The 15,266-nt window shown below is 41.3% G+C and overlaps 1 protein-coding gene across 6 annotated transcripts in view; it reads left to right on the forward strand.

Moving 5' to 3' along the window:
- MCTP2 (multiple C2 and transmembrane domain containing 2) overlaps positions 1 to 15,266 on the forward strand; it is a 224,358-nt gene that overhangs the window by 194,338 nt on the left and 14,754 nt on the right. For all 6 annotated transcript variants that reach the window (XM_045561772.1, XM_045561774.1, XM_045561773.1 and 3 more), the window contains one exon: positions 1,082 to 1,191. In XM_045561772.1, the coding sequence (XP_045417728.1) occupies positions 1,082 to 1,191 (110 nt within the window). The remainder of the gene's footprint in view (positions 1 to 1,081; positions 1,192 to 15,266) is intronic.

Below are 15,266 nucleotides of genomic sequence, written 5' to 3' on the forward strand. Positions count from 1 at the left end.
AACCCAAGTAGAATTCTAGATTGGGGGGAAAAAAGAGTTTTTTAAGAGTTGTTTGAAGTTTTAGATTTCATGCATTAAGCATAGTGGCTACGATGACCCAGAAAGGCAAGAGTTGCGAGGACGCCGGGTAGTTCCTGACTACAGCAAAGCTCACAGGGGAGCTAGAACATAGCATCAGAATATAAGAAATAGTTAAAAATACCAGTCTCTTAGGGAATCTTCTTTTCTCTGATATTTGCGTAATTCTAGATTATTTTTATAAGCATTAGCTACCTAGCATGGTAAAACACATTTAGGATTTTTTAAAAGCAATGTAAGGATAATATTCTTAGCTGAATTCCATTTCACATGAAGAATTGGAGAGTGAGGAAGATGGACTTACTTGCTTCCAATTTCACGAGGAAACCATAATGCATTGTTGAGCATCCTGCCAGGGAATGACCTGGGTGGGACACAGTCCCCAGCAGTGCACTAGTGGGTTACTTGGTAGCATGTCTCCAGCAGCTGGCTCTGTTTCGGAAGTGGTTGCCAAAGGATGGCTAAAATGTTTGTCAGGACTGCAGTGTATTTAAAATATGCTTAAAATGTAGCAGAGTTTGACTATGAAGCCACAGTACTTGGAAACATGTCTGTGTTTCCAACATGACAAGTCGTTACCTGCCGGGAATATTTCTGAAGGACTGTGTGTGACAGGAGAGGGATAAGGTGAGCTTGCAGAAGACCTTGTGCAGACAGAGAGGAAATCAGAGTCAGCCAGACTGAAGGGATTGCAGAGTTCTCTGAGGGAAGCAGCAGCTTCCACAGGAAAATGAAGCCCTTGGTTCTGCGGGGCTTCCATTTAGCACCTCATGATATTGAGGTGTAGGAACTGAGGCTTGCACACTATGAGTGGTAGCATCTGAGTGAGTGAACAGAGATTGTTTTTGGTAGTCAATAAATATTTAAGTTGTAAAAAAATGTGAGATATCTCTTGGAGTCACTCTTGGTAAAAAAAAAAATTATAACATAATTTCTATAGCAGGATGATTAAAAAATGAGGTAACTAAGTTAAATTTTGCCTTTATGATTCTTGTCTTTCTAGGAATCCGAGAAAAAGGGGTTAATTGAGAGAATCTATATGGTGCAGGATATTGTTTCAACTGTTCAAAACATCTTGGAGGAAATAGCTTCTTTTGGAGAAAGAATTAAAAAGTAAGTTCTAAATTTGTGTTGTGTTTGAAGAGGACTTGCTGTCTTACAAGGACGTTGCGGGTAGGGTGGTGGGAGGTGGGATCAGCAAATGCCAAAAACAAAAGAAACAGTGTTGGGCCAGGCCCGTTTGACTTTGATTGGCTTGTTTTTTGAGCTTGTCACTTCACAGTTGGGTGGTGCCTCAAAACTGGGGTGACCACGTAGCCCGATTTATACCAGTCATCCCAGCATAATTATTAATAGTATCCCATTTCCCTCTCAAAAATATCCCTGTTGGGTGATAAATTATACATTTTTAAAAATTACCCTATTCACAAATAAAAAGGGAAGCAAATTTGCTCTAAAGGAGCCTTTGGCATTTGAACCACAGAACACAATAAATGCCTTGAGTAAAATTTTTTTTTCAATTCTCCAAAGAATGGTGCATAACTAATAGCATAATAGATGGACAAACAGGAAGTTAATTCACCACACACATGGGTTTCTTAGGGCTTGACAAACTTTCTCTGTACAGGGCCAGAAAGTAAGTATTTCAGCTTTGTGGCTCATAGGGCCTCAGTCACAGCTGCTCAGCTCAGTTGTTTAAGTGTAAAAGCAGTCACAACTCATATGTAAATGAATGGCTGTGATATGCATTCTAATAAAACTTTATTTACAAAACAAGCAGAGGGCTAGATTTTACTCAAATGTAACCCATAGCTTGCCATAAAAACAAAATGCTCTAACAGAGCCCTAGTTGAGAAGGACTTTAAAATTCATGTTTTTTGTTTGTTTTGTTTTATGCATCGGGAACGCTGCATAACTTGGTTTTCATTGGTTACCAGTGAAGGGGGAGGTTTTCCTTCAAATCATAAACATATTTATTTCGTCCTTTAATCCAGAATTGTGTCAACCATTTTCTTTCTAAGAATTAATTCTTACCAGTTCATGTTGATATGGATCATTCTAGTTTCTTTAAGAAGATATTGTTTTGGAATTGCATGGGTAAAGAAGAGCTTAAACTTAGTGCTAAAAGCCAGGTGAAAGTTTTATACATTAAAAAGCACGGAAGTAAATGATTAACATCAAGAAATACAAATAGTTAATATGAAACTTTCTATGAATACTGATCTTTCTCAATTGCATATCCAATGAAATTGCCCTTGAATGCCTATTTATTAAATATTATAAACACAGTAAATGTTAGGTCTGGAGCTGAGAGGGAGACACACGAAGCCTCATGTGTAGCAAAATGCTGTTTGTTTGGGACATCTGGGTACAGATGGGTGGAGGTTGAAAAAAGCATTCAGGAGAGAAAAGGGAAGAGCCTTGGGTTTTATAGAGGGTTTTTCTGGAAGGAGTAAATAAATGCTTTTCAAACAACCAGGAGGGATAAGGAAAGTAAGTTCCCCTCTTGCTTTTCATTCCCTTATCTCCCTAGGGTCTGGCAAAGGCTACCTGCCTAATATACCCCTAGGAAGGAAAGAGTGGTTAGTTTCATAGGAGGTTTAGATGGAAGTTTGGGAAGGGTGAATTCTTTAAGCCTAACATTCCACCCTTTTTATTATATACATATAAGGAAAGGAAGGGTAAGGGGTAAAAAATTAAAAGGTTGGGAAGCAGGTGTCGTTGTCTGACTACTTTCTGCTGGTATAGGATGTTGTCTGGATCGGGTATTGAGTTGGAGGTGTGGAAGGGCTTGTTCTATCATGAAGATCTCACCAATTGATTAGTGGGTGATGGCTTGAATTCTGTCTTTTGGAAAACGTAGAAAAAGTTGTAATGGACAAGGGCCAAAGAGGAGAGCCAATATCATCATTACTAGGGGTCCTAAGTAGGGTAAGAGCCAGGTCATTTTGGGGAGGATAGATTGGAGGGAGTTCCAGATTGAGTCTGCTAGGTCCTTTTCAGAGAATTTTTTAGCCACTCTGCATTTTCCAGAATCTGTTGGGCCGTTTCTTCTACCTGTCCTGTGGTGTTTACATAGAAACAGCATGAGGTATTTGGGATCATACAAACTCCTCCTTCTGAAGCTAACAAATAATTTAGTGCTATTCTATTATCTATTAGCATGGCAGCTAATGAATTAGGGGAGGCTGATAGGAGTTTAAAGTTCTCCCCTGTATTTTGAGCCACCGCAGCCATAGTGGTAGTGATATTTTTGGCTGTGAGTGTATTGTGTGTAATTCCTCCTGCAAATCCTGCTAGACTCAAGAGTGTCATACTCCCACCAGTATGAGGCCTATAGCTCTCCCCTGGCGGTGTGGGTGAGGGGGAATTGCAGATGTTACTGATCTGGGGAGAAGGATGGAAACATCCTTATCCGGGAGTAAAACATACCCTATAGACCAAATACCTCTAGTTTTTATGGGATTTATACATTGTAGAGCAATTCCTTTGTTGCCTGTGCCCCCCAAGAACATGCAACCTGATGGGAGACACAGTAGGCCAGGTTTAGTGGTGTACCTTAAGAGGGATGAATGATTTAGCCATGACACGAAATGGGGATTTAAAGGGTGTACAGGGTTGCAACGTGGGTAGCAGCTGTGGTGTATGCTATTTTGGATGAGTGAGTCCCACCAGTGATAAATGTACGTTTGGAGGGAAATATTGCACAGATTAGGAAAGGATGGGGGAAGAGATGCAGTACAGTTTATGGCATGTGGGCCTGCGTAGACACCTGAAGGACTGCATACTCCTTTAGCTGATGTGTGATTAAGAAAGTAGCAGATAGCGTTTCCTGCCTTGGGGCATGAGTGAATTGGGGAAGAGGGATCGTAGAAGGCAATGACGCAGGTGGGGGCATGCAATCACAAGAGCCACCTGTTGCCATCATGGACGGTAGCAGATTGGTGTGGAGGATGGTTCTGGAGGGGTAAAAGCAAAAGGAGTCGTGGGGATCAATAGACTAATGGGCACGGGTATGGATGGAATAAACTGTGGGGGGCCCCTAACAGGCTTTGTTTGAGACACTGTGGATATATGAGCTGGGGCAGCCTGAAGAGAGGGTTCATCCCGAGAAAGGATGGGTTCTTGGTAACAAACCCAGCAAGAGGAATTGTAGGCCTGGAATATTTGTCGGCCTGTTCCCCGGGAGGTGAGAAAGAATGTGTTATCATACCATGTGGTTTCGGTGGGGGAAATTAGAGGAAAGAGGAATAAGGAAAGTGTCATAGAAGTTAAGGTGGCCATCTTATGCTTGGTGGGGAGTCCAAATCGGGGGATAATCTAAAAGCTCATGGGAGACCTCTGAGGCCTTTCCTGAGGGTGCGGGGAATCCTCTACCCATCCAGAGAGAGTGTCAGCTATGGGGAGAAGATACCTGGTTCTTTTAGATAGGGGGCAGGTGAGTAAAGTCGATCTGCCAATCTTGGCGGGAACATAACCCCGAGTTTGATGAATAGGAAAAGAGGGCAGCCTACCTACTCCCCAAGGGGAGACCCAGTAACAAATAGAGCATTTGCAGGTTATGTCTTGTAGAAGAGAAGACAGGTTTGGACAGCGGATGAGAGGTTTTAGGAGCTGGAGTAGAGGTTTCAATCCTACATGTAGTGGATTATGTATATCTCTCAGTATAGTGTATGTTTGTTCTCCTGGGAGGATGCATTTTCCTTGGTTTAGCAGGCAGGGGCCAAATTGAGTGGTCCCAGCTTCTAGTGGGGAATGTTGTTCTTCAGCGGAATAGTTAATGGAGTCAGGAGAGAGAACTCTCATTTTGTTGCCAGGAGCGGGAGGATTTTTCAAGGTTGCTCTTTTTACCTCTTGGTCTGCTAAGTTATTGTCAATTGTAATGGGGCCATGGCTCTGTTGGTATCCTTTGCAATGTATTAGCGCTTGTAAGAGTTTAAGAATGAGAGTCACACTGACTACTGGGGAGCGCTCTGTAGTGAGAAAGCCTTGCTCCTCCCATACGGAGGCATGTGAGTGTAGGATGTGAAAGGCGTATTTGGAGTCTGTATAAATGGTAATTGTCACATTCTCTGAGAGTGTCAGTGCCCTGATTAGTGCCACTCATTCAGCCTTTTGAGAAGATGTCCCTATGGGCAGTGGCCCGCTTTCAATAATGTTCTCTCGGGATGCCATAGCATACCTGGCTCTCCTCTATTTCTCATGTGGGTAGGAGCTGCCATCTATGAACCAGGTGTAAGTGGAATGAAGTATGGGCTGTTGAGAAATGTTGGGGAAGTGGGGAATTTTACAATCCAGCATTCCTGTGCAAGAAGGCATGGGATGATCGTGAGAGTTAGGTAAGAGAGTGGCCAGGTTCAAAGGAGGGATTTTGGCCAGGAATATATGTGGAGTTTCTACGAAAAGTAGATGAAACTGTTGAACACGAGAAGATGTCAGCATTTGTAGGGCCTGGTGTGAAAGACTGGCAAGGGAGTGAGAGGATAGACAGTGACGGGCTGTCCAAAGTGAATTTCTGACTCTCCTTTGTGAGAAGAGCAGCCGCAGCTAAGGCTCTCAGGCAGGCTGGCCAGCCTGATAGTGAAATCCGGCTGTTTGGACAAGTAGGCTACTGTCTGGCCCATTATTTTGTGTAAAAATTCCCACTGCTACACCCTGTCTTTCATCAGTATATAGTAGGAAAGGTTGGGTAAGGTTGGGAAGTGTGAGTGTCGGAGCAGAGGTCAGGGCATTTTTTAAGGCTTCAAGAGAAGGCTGGATATTTATAGTAGGATCTAATGGCTCATTGAGATCCCCTTTGGTTGCTTCATATAAAGGTTGAGCTAGGATGATGAAATTAGGGACCCAAATACATAACTATCCAGCTAATCCCAGAAAAGAGAGGAGATCTTTCTTATGGGTGGGAAGAGGTAGGGAAGTAATAAGATTTTTTTCTATCTACCGTTATTTCTCTCTTTCCAGGGGAGAAGGCTAATCCTAGATAGGTTACTTGAGGTAAGGAAATTTGTGCCTTTTGGGGAGATATCGTATAGCCTTTCTCCATCAAGAAATTGAGGAGCTGTATAGTATGTTGGTGAGAAATAGTCTCAGGGGAACTGCGTAATAATAAATCATGCACATATTGTAAGAGGACAGACGGGGAAAGATTTAGTTGGGTTAGGTCGGAGGCCAGTGCCTGTCCAAAGAGGTGGGGGCTGTCCCTAAATCCTTGGGGAAGGTGCAAGTAAGTTGTTGTGCGTGTTTGGAGTCTGGGTCTGTCCACGTGAATGTGAAGATGTCTTGGGGGTTAGGATATCATGGGATCGTGAAAGAGGCCTCTTTTAAATCAAGTACTGTATGGTGAGTGTTGGAGGGTGGGATAAGAGATAGGATAGTGTCAGGGTTAGGGACTCCTGGGTAGATGGGTCTCACCGCCTAGTTAATGAGTCTTAGGTCTTGGACTAGGTGATATAATCCACCTGGCTTTTTTACTGGCAGAGTAGGGGTGTTCTATGGGGAGTTAGTAGGGCAAAGTAAGCCTTGGGAGGAAAGATGAGTAATGATAGGTTTCAATCCCTGAAGACCTTGCAAAGGAATTAGGTATTGGGCTTGGCAAGGAAATGGAGAAGGGTCTCTTAAATGTATTTGGATAGGGGAATGGTGGGGGGGTTGAAATATCCTAGACTTTGGGGTTGACTTCAGATTCAGAAAAAGGTATAGGAGATGGAAGGGAGTTTGTGAGGAGAAGAAGGGTGTTTGCCTGTGGCTCGACAGGTAGGTAAATTGTAGCACTTAATTTTGAGAGAATCTCTCTTCCTAATAGTGAGATTGGGCATCCAGGGAGAACTAAAAATGAATGAGTGAAGATATTTGAGCCTAGATGGCAGTTCAAAAGGAGAGTTATTAGAGGACGAGTGGTAAGGCCATCAATTCCCACAGCAGAGAGTGAGGAGAGTTGTGTAAGAATTCTGGCAGGGCCGAGAATGTTGCCCCCATGTTGATGAGGAAAGAAAATCGACTTACCTGCCACCAACAGAGTTACCCGGGGATCAGATGTGGTGCTCAGCTTGGGGGCTGCCAGTCCCAGGCGCCGTTGGTCTCCTGCGGCCAGGCCTGAGAGGTTCATTAGTGTAAGATCAGGACTGTCTGGTTTGGTGAGAGGAAGGGATGTGGCTCTGCCTCGAGGGGCTAAGCTGCAGTCGACCTTGACCTTCCCATGGTCCCTCATTCCACAGAGGGGACAAGTTCCAGGGGTGGTTGAGGATTAGGATATTCTTTCCCCACCCAGTGGCCTGTTTGTTTACATTTAAAACACGGGCCTGCTGGTGTCACTTGTCCCTTTTCCCAGTTTGAGGACGTTCTGGGGGGTCTGTTGATGGCGGCCACCAACATCTGATATTTGGCCTGGTCCCTCTTTGGTTTGAAGTTGTTGCTCCTCATCCCTATTATTAAATACCTTAAAGGTGGTTTGTAGCAGATCTCTTTGTGGGGTTTGAGGACCATCCTCTAATTTTTTAAGTTTGCGTCTAATGTCAGGTGCAGCTTGGGAGATAAAATGCCTATTGAGAAGTAAAATTCCCTCGGGGGTAGTAGAGTTAGACTCGTATATTTTTGTAAGGCTTTGGTGAGCCTGGACAGGAAGAGAGCTGTATTTTCATCCCTTCCCTGTGTGATTTCTTTTAGTTTTTCATAATTGACTACCTTGTGGGCAGCCTTTTTCAGGCCCGCTAACAAGCATGCGATCACATGCTCTCTTTCAGCCCGTCCTTCTGTCCCCTCTTGGGTTCCTATTTGGTAATCCCATAACGGGTCTGTCCTGGGAATGGCAGTCATCCCCACTGGCTGGGCGGGGGTGCGTCTGTGGATTCGTCATCGCCATGTGCCTGGGCACTGAGCCAGGCCATCTCCTCTTCAAGAGATAAAGTAGAGGAAAGAATTATATAGAGATCATGCCAGGTAAGATCATATGATTGAGTTAGATATTCAAATTGTTTGATAAAAGCCTAAGGATGGGTTGAGAAGGAGCCTAGTCTTTTCTCTACCTGGGAGAGATGGGAACGGGAGAAGGGAACATGTACCTGCACAGTGCCTTCCGCCCCAGCCACTTCCCTGAGTGGGCGTAAGCCTCGTGTGGTAGAATCCGCAGGTCCCGAGATTTGGGCAGAGTGAGAGCGTGTAGTAGGAGGTCTAGTGTGTAGTGAAAAGATTTGTGCCAGATTGCGGGTTGTGAGCAGAGAGTAAGGGACATAAGGGATTTCGGACCATTTGCTACTGCAGTGACAGAAATTAGCCAGATCTTGTAGTGTGTTAAAGTCAAAAGTTCCATTTTCAGGCCACTGACAGTTATTATCTAACTTATATTGTGGCCAAGCTGTATTACAGTAAAAGATAAGTCGTTTTGGCTGAATTTCATCAGTGAGACCTAGTGTTTTGAATCCTTGGAGAAGGCCCCCAAAGGGGTGGTTTTAGGAGGAATAGACTGAGAGTTTCCCATGTTCCTGGAGAGAGTAGGGGTCACACAGGGCTGATTCTACTCCATTCTAGGCATCCCTAGAATGAGGGAATGGCACAGGAGTAACGAGAGCGTGGGAGTGACAAGTCACAACAGGCATCCCTGTGTCCAACGAGGGCCCTAGGGGCCAAAGACCCTCCAGCTTACCAGTAGGACTTTTTGAGTAGAGTAAATGAGAAACAAGAACGAGAGGGATTGGGAAACGAGAACAAGCTTTTGAGCTTCCCAGTCAGCAGGAACAGGATGTCTCAGGGTGTAGATTTTGGAGGTCAGTAAGGAAAATCCAAGTTCCAGTCCGGTGTCTGCCTCTGAGCTTGGTTCAGGAGGGTCCGAGTGGACAATTACCTTACCTCAGCTGAGCTAGAACGCTCTGCCCACACGCCGAGATCAGAGACAAGTTAGAGAGAGGCCTCTGCACAGCTCAGGAAAGATCCATGGAAGCCTTACCGATCACCCAGGGACTCAGAGGGAGGCAGGATTCGGGAGTAAACCCAGGAGGTGCTGCTGCCTACTGCTTTCTGAGATGGAAGTCTTGCCTACTGGAGTCTTGGAGATCGTGTCCACCTGGTGTGCCCTCCTGGGTTTCGGCACCAAATGTTAGGTCCGGAGCCGAGAGGGAGATACAGGAAGCCTCATGTGTAGCAAACTGCTGTTTATTTTGAACGTCTGGGTGCAGATGGGTGAAGGCTGAAAAAGGCATCCATGAGAGAAAAGGGAAGAGCCTTGGGTTATATAGAGGGTTTTTCTGAAAGGAGTAAATAAATTGTTTTCGAATAACCAGGGAGGAAAAGGAAAGTAAGTTCCCCTCTTGCATTTCATTCCCTTATCTCCCTAGGGTCTGGCAAAGGCTACCTGCCTAATACACCTCAAGGAAGCAGGGGAGTGTGGTGGGTTTTATAGGATTTTTGGATGGATGTTTGGGGAGGGTGAATTCTTTAAGCCTAACACCAAACATGTTCATTTTGTTTAAAAAATAGGTTAAAAACCACCTTTAAACAAATCTGGTGAGTTTTTTTTGAATTTTCACATTGTTAATCCTATTATTAATATCTTAAGAAAAATTAAAGAACAACAGAACTTTTTACACCAAATTATGATGCCTATTTGCTGTATTCTTCTAGGTGTCATATAAATTCACAAATGATCAGTGAATTTACCTTCAAAAATATTTAATCAAAATATATGTGACAATAGAAACAGTGACATGATGAGGAGGGCATTATAATTCTTTATGCAGCCACTCATTCAATTCTCAGTTATTGAGTTTCAGGCACTGACTTGGTCTAAGGGTGAGAAATGCAGCCATTAACAACAGTGATAATAATAGTGCCAACTAATGCCACCTGCCAGCCTTGCATTGTTCCCGGACCTTTAAATAATCCCAACAACCCTATGGAGTGAGGATTGTTAATAACCCCACGTTATGGATGAGGAAACTGAAACACAGAGTGATTAAATATGTAGCCCAAGATCACACGTTTAGTTTTATTTTTTTATATTTTTTTATCCAGCAAGCTCAGATTTTCTTTCAAAAGGATCACACATTTAGTAAGCCATGAAGCTTGAGTTTGAATCTGTCCTCCTCACTACTACACTGTAAAGTCATTACCCTCTAGGGATCTATTTTTTGATGAGGAAGAAACATGATGAGGGAGAAACACAATAGTAGTCTATCAGAAGTCAGTAGCATGGATGCTAAATAGAGGGAAAATGGGATTCTCAGAGAGGTCTCAGCAGCCCAGGAAGGGATGTAGGAGGGAGCACGACAGAGAGGGCCATTCTGAAGAAGCAGCAACCTATCAGCAGCTTGGAAGCCACAGCATAGGAAGAGCCAGCTGGGCAAAGAACCGACACATGTGGGGCTTCGGTAGGTGGGAGCCCTTGTGCAGAGGCTCAAAGCTCAAGACAGTGGTAGTAGATGCAGGAGATGTAGGGGATTGAGTGTGTCCATGCCGAAGGGCAAGAGAGTGGCCATGGCTGCAGATAAGGCACTCACAGGGCTTTGAGTGGTTAGAAAAAAGTCAATGAAAAAAAAAAAAATCAAGTGAAGGATGCACTGGCTGCAAGGAGGGTAAGAGGATACAAAGCAGGGTCAAGGCTGAGGAAGGAGGATCATGTTGTTTGGTAAAACTGTCTGTGTTCTTGAATGAACGTCTCTGCGAGACAAATGTGGCCGTTGTGTAGTCAATAATGTTAAAGGAAATGTGTCTGATGAGAGACGAGGGCAGACTGATTTAAACAGGCCCAACTCTGCAGTGCTTTTGAGGGGCAGCTGTGCCCGGCACAGCTGTGGTGTCCATGTCTGAGACGTGTTTTCAGCCCATGAACAGAGCACTGTTCTGCCCAGCTGCGGCACAGGAAGGCTACCAAGGCTCAACACTCCTATTAATTCTTTGGCCATTCATTATTATGGTGACCTTAAAGTTCCTGCTGGGCATTCAAGTGGGATTGCATGTGTAACTCTGTTGGAATTCTGTTGTAATTTGGTGCTTAAGAACCAGGAAAATTTTTACCCAACTTTTGGCAACTTGCAAATAAATAGACTTACATAAAAATCTGAGAGCAAAGCTTCCCTGATACTGGAGAGGACCCTGATGCATTTACACAGAATGAACTATATTTCCTTTTTCCCCACTCTACCTTCTCTAATAACCTCTAATACTATACAAATTTAAAATGCATGTATATATCAGGCTAACCTATTTTACTCCACATGTAACGTTTATATTATCCTAAGACAGCAGGCAGGATGGGTCAGAAGAGTGACGTATGTCTGACGTTCTATCATTATGGACTGATGGCTCCAACCCTTGTGTGGCTAGCTAGGGCAGTCTCTGCAGAGGAGATAATGAGATTAAGGTACACCTAGAAGGACAGGCAAGTTATACCTACAAAGGGTAAAGCTTAGAGGGTGCATTCCTAAGAGGTAGAATTGTCCTGACTAGGAAGTGATGTTGAAAACTACTAAGCAGTGAAAGTGGGAAAACAGGCTAAGTTAGCTGGAATCCCAAGGAGGCGATGGGGAATGAGAGATTGGTGCATGGCGTGTTTAATCCAAGAGTGATATGTTAAAAGAGACAAATAGTGAAGGCAGCAAGACCAAGGAGGGGGCCAGAGGCCAGGTATGAGGAAAGTATTCACAAGCTAGGGTGAGAACCATGCACATGTGAAGGAAAGCACCCATAGGAGACACTACAGAAGAGTAACCTACAGCAGTTTATGACCAGTTGTTTTTGCTTCCACGGGAAGAAGAGTCATTTGGCTAAGCCTTGGAAACAAGGAAAGTAATCCCGTTGACACAAGGGTCAACACAGTGGGGCAGCCAGTTGAGGGAGGAACCAGAGAGTGGACCTGCACTTACCTTCCAGGATGTGGTCACAATCATTTTTGTTAAGTGTTTAGAAACTTAGAAAATGATATTCATACATGGTGGTGAGCCCACATGATTTAATGAATGCAAGGGATTCCTTGAATTTTTTTTTATTAATTGAGAAGTTTAGCTCATTGGTTTCGTAACTGCCTAAGTCAGAGATTCCCTTCTTAGGATTTAGGGAGCTCCCAAGTCAGAAAAACTGGAGAACTTTGTGAACATGATTTATAAGTTATTTGATTTTGAGATGAGAAAGCTTTGATTTATCAAGGCTCTTCAACTTTGGATTTTCTATGAACAATGCTCCCTAATAGAAGGGGAAAGAGTCTATAAGGGTTTCAGTGTTAGAGATATTACTATATTGTGTCTTTGAATCCAGTCCTCAGCCTTATAAACAGGAAGAGTCGGGTGGATTAAATGAGAAACATATGCCTGTTTACTTTTTCTAAAGTGTCTACTGTAGAAGCAGTGAACGTGGCCTCTTAAGCCAATTTTCTGAGTTCAAATCCCAGTTCCGTCATGGAGAAAGTGATCTTGGGCAACATATTTAACTGTTATGACTCAGAGTACTAATATGTGGAGTAGGAATAACAATAATAATTCTTCCTTCATAACATTCTTGGAAGAATTAAATGAATTATACACATGACACATCACACCCTTGTGCACACACCAACTATTGGAATCTTTATTAGGATTGCATTAATTGTGAAAGAATTGAAATCTTGATCAATTTTAAGTTATCTAATATAGGATCTTGTTATATTTTAGTGTAATATCTTTTTAGGTCATCTTTGATTTATCTCAATATTATTTTAGAGTCTTCTGTATAGAAGTGAGGTATGTTCCTAAATACTTGATTTTTTTTTTTGGGTGGTATTTTAAATGGTATCTTTTTTTCAGATTTCATTTTCTGTTTGTTATATATAGAAGCAAAATTAATTTTCCCACATTGATTTGATTTATATCTAATAATCATGGTAAACGTAGTTATTTTTACCTTTATACAAAGACTACTATTCTGGATTTTTTATTAGATAAACATATCATGTAAGAATAATTTTTTTCTTTCTCTTTTCCATGCCTTATACACTTTGTTTTCTTGCCTAGGAGCTCTTGTGCAGTAATGAACAAAACTGGTGTTTGTGGGCATTGTTTTCTCATACGTGATCTCAGAGGGAAAGCTTTCAACATGTTACCATTAAGAATGATGCTTGCTGTAGGTCTCTGTAAAGATGCTTTATCTTCTTAGTTTGCTAAGAGTTTTTATTGTGAATGTGAGCTGAGTTTTGCCCAACATTTTTGTCTGCATTCATTGAAATGATCATGTTTTTTCTCCTTTATTTTTGTTAATGTGCTGAATTATCATGATTGATTTTCAAATGTTACACCAGTCATACATTCTTGGAATAAATCCGACTGTTATACAATTGCTGGGTTTTATTTACTATTTTTTGCTTAGGACTTTTGCAGCTATAATCATCAATGAGATTGACTTATTTTCAGTCTTAGAAAATTCCTTGTGGATGGAAAGTTATTCTAAACTCATAAAATCAGGTCAGATGTGTTCTTTGCCTGTTCTCTGGAAGAGTTTGTGTTAGCCGGCTGTCATTACTTCAAGATTTGATAGACTTTGCTGATAAAGTATTGGGGGCTAAAGTTTTCTTTTTGTGAATAATTTTAATTATTCAGTTTATGTAATATATATGTATGTGTGTATAGATATAGATCTCTTCAGCCATTCTATAATTTATCATCTCTGTTTCTGTAAGTTGTAATTTTCAAGGCCTTTAACCCTTGCATTTAAATTTGCCACTTTTTGCTATAGAGTTGTTTATGATATCCTCTTATTTAATGCCAGTAGGATCTGTAGTATTATACACTCTTTTATGTTTGGTAATGCTTTTTACCGTCTTTCTTCTTGACAGGGATTAATTATATTAGTCTCTAGAAAGAATCAACATTTTGCCAATCTTCTCTATTTCCTATTTTTTCCATTAATTACTACTGTTTATTACTTTCTTCCTTCTACTTTGGGATTAATTTATTCTTCTTTTTCTAACTCTTTAACAGGGATAATTAGAACACTTATTTTCAATCTTTCTTCTTTTCTAACATAAACATTTAAAGCTCTTCAATATCCTGTAAGCACAACTTTAGCTCCGTGCCAGACATTTTGGCATGTAATATTTTCATCATCGTTCAAATTCAGTTAAAGCTATTTTCTAATTTCTATTTTGATCTTTTCTTGGCTAAGAAATGTATTGCTAAATTCCCAAGTATGTGGAGATTTTCTAGTTATCTTTTTGTTCCTTATTTCTAACTTAATTGCTCTATGGTCAGAAAATATTGACCCAGCAATGGCCTATGTTGTAGATTTTTCATGGGAGCTTGAAATGTAAATTATTAGATGTATTGTTTTGTGTATATTCATTAGATTAAATTTGCTGATTGTGTGCAAATATTTTTACCTGTACTGACTTTTATATTTGTTTGGTTTATTCTATCAATTATGTAGCTGTGTTGAAACTTTCAACTATGGTTGTGGATTTGTCTGTTTCTCCCTGTAGTTTTTTCAGATTCTGCAGCTGCATTTTGAAGCTATGTTATTTGGTTTGTATGTGTTGAAATTGTTATATTTTCTTGGTGGATTGGAGTATTAATCAATATGAGGTTACCTATGTGTGTTAATAAAATTTTGCCTAAGTGTTCTGTTGACTAATATTAATACAGCTATACAGTAGTCCCCTATTATCTGTGAGGGATATGTTCCAAGACACCCAGTGGATGCCTGAAACCATGGATAGTACCCAATCCTATAGATATTATGTTTTTTCCCATACCTGCATGCCTATGACAAAGTTTGATTTTTAAATTAGGCATAGTAAGAGATTAACAATAAATATTAATAGAACAATAATAAAGTATAATAAAAGTTATGTAAATATAGTCTCTCTCTCAAAATATCTATGTAATATTTTCAAACCCCAGGTAACTACACCTACAGAAAGTAAAACTGCAGATAAGGGGAGCTACTGTACTACCTTTCTTTTGTTAGTTTCTTTGTGGCATCTCCTTTTCCGTCTTTTTATTTCAGCCTATCTTTTTATTTCAGATCTCTCTCTTGTATCTGACCATCACCATCCTTTAATTGTAGCCTGTAATTCATTCAAGTTTAATTGTGGTTGACTAATATATTTAGATTTAAATCTGTGATTTGTAAGTGATTACTTATTTGCTCTGCATCTTTTTATTTCTTCTATATTTTTCCTGTTTGCTAGGAATTGAAACACTCTTGCTATTCTTTTACTCAGTCACCCTAGAGTT

Source organism: Lemur catta, chromosome 9, assembly GCF_020740605.2.
Source record: "Lemur catta isolate mLemCat1 chromosome 9, mLemCat1.pri, whole genome shotgun sequence".
Classification (NCBI taxonomy): Eukaryota; Metazoa; Chordata; class Mammalia; order Primates; family Lemuridae; genus Lemur; species Lemur catta.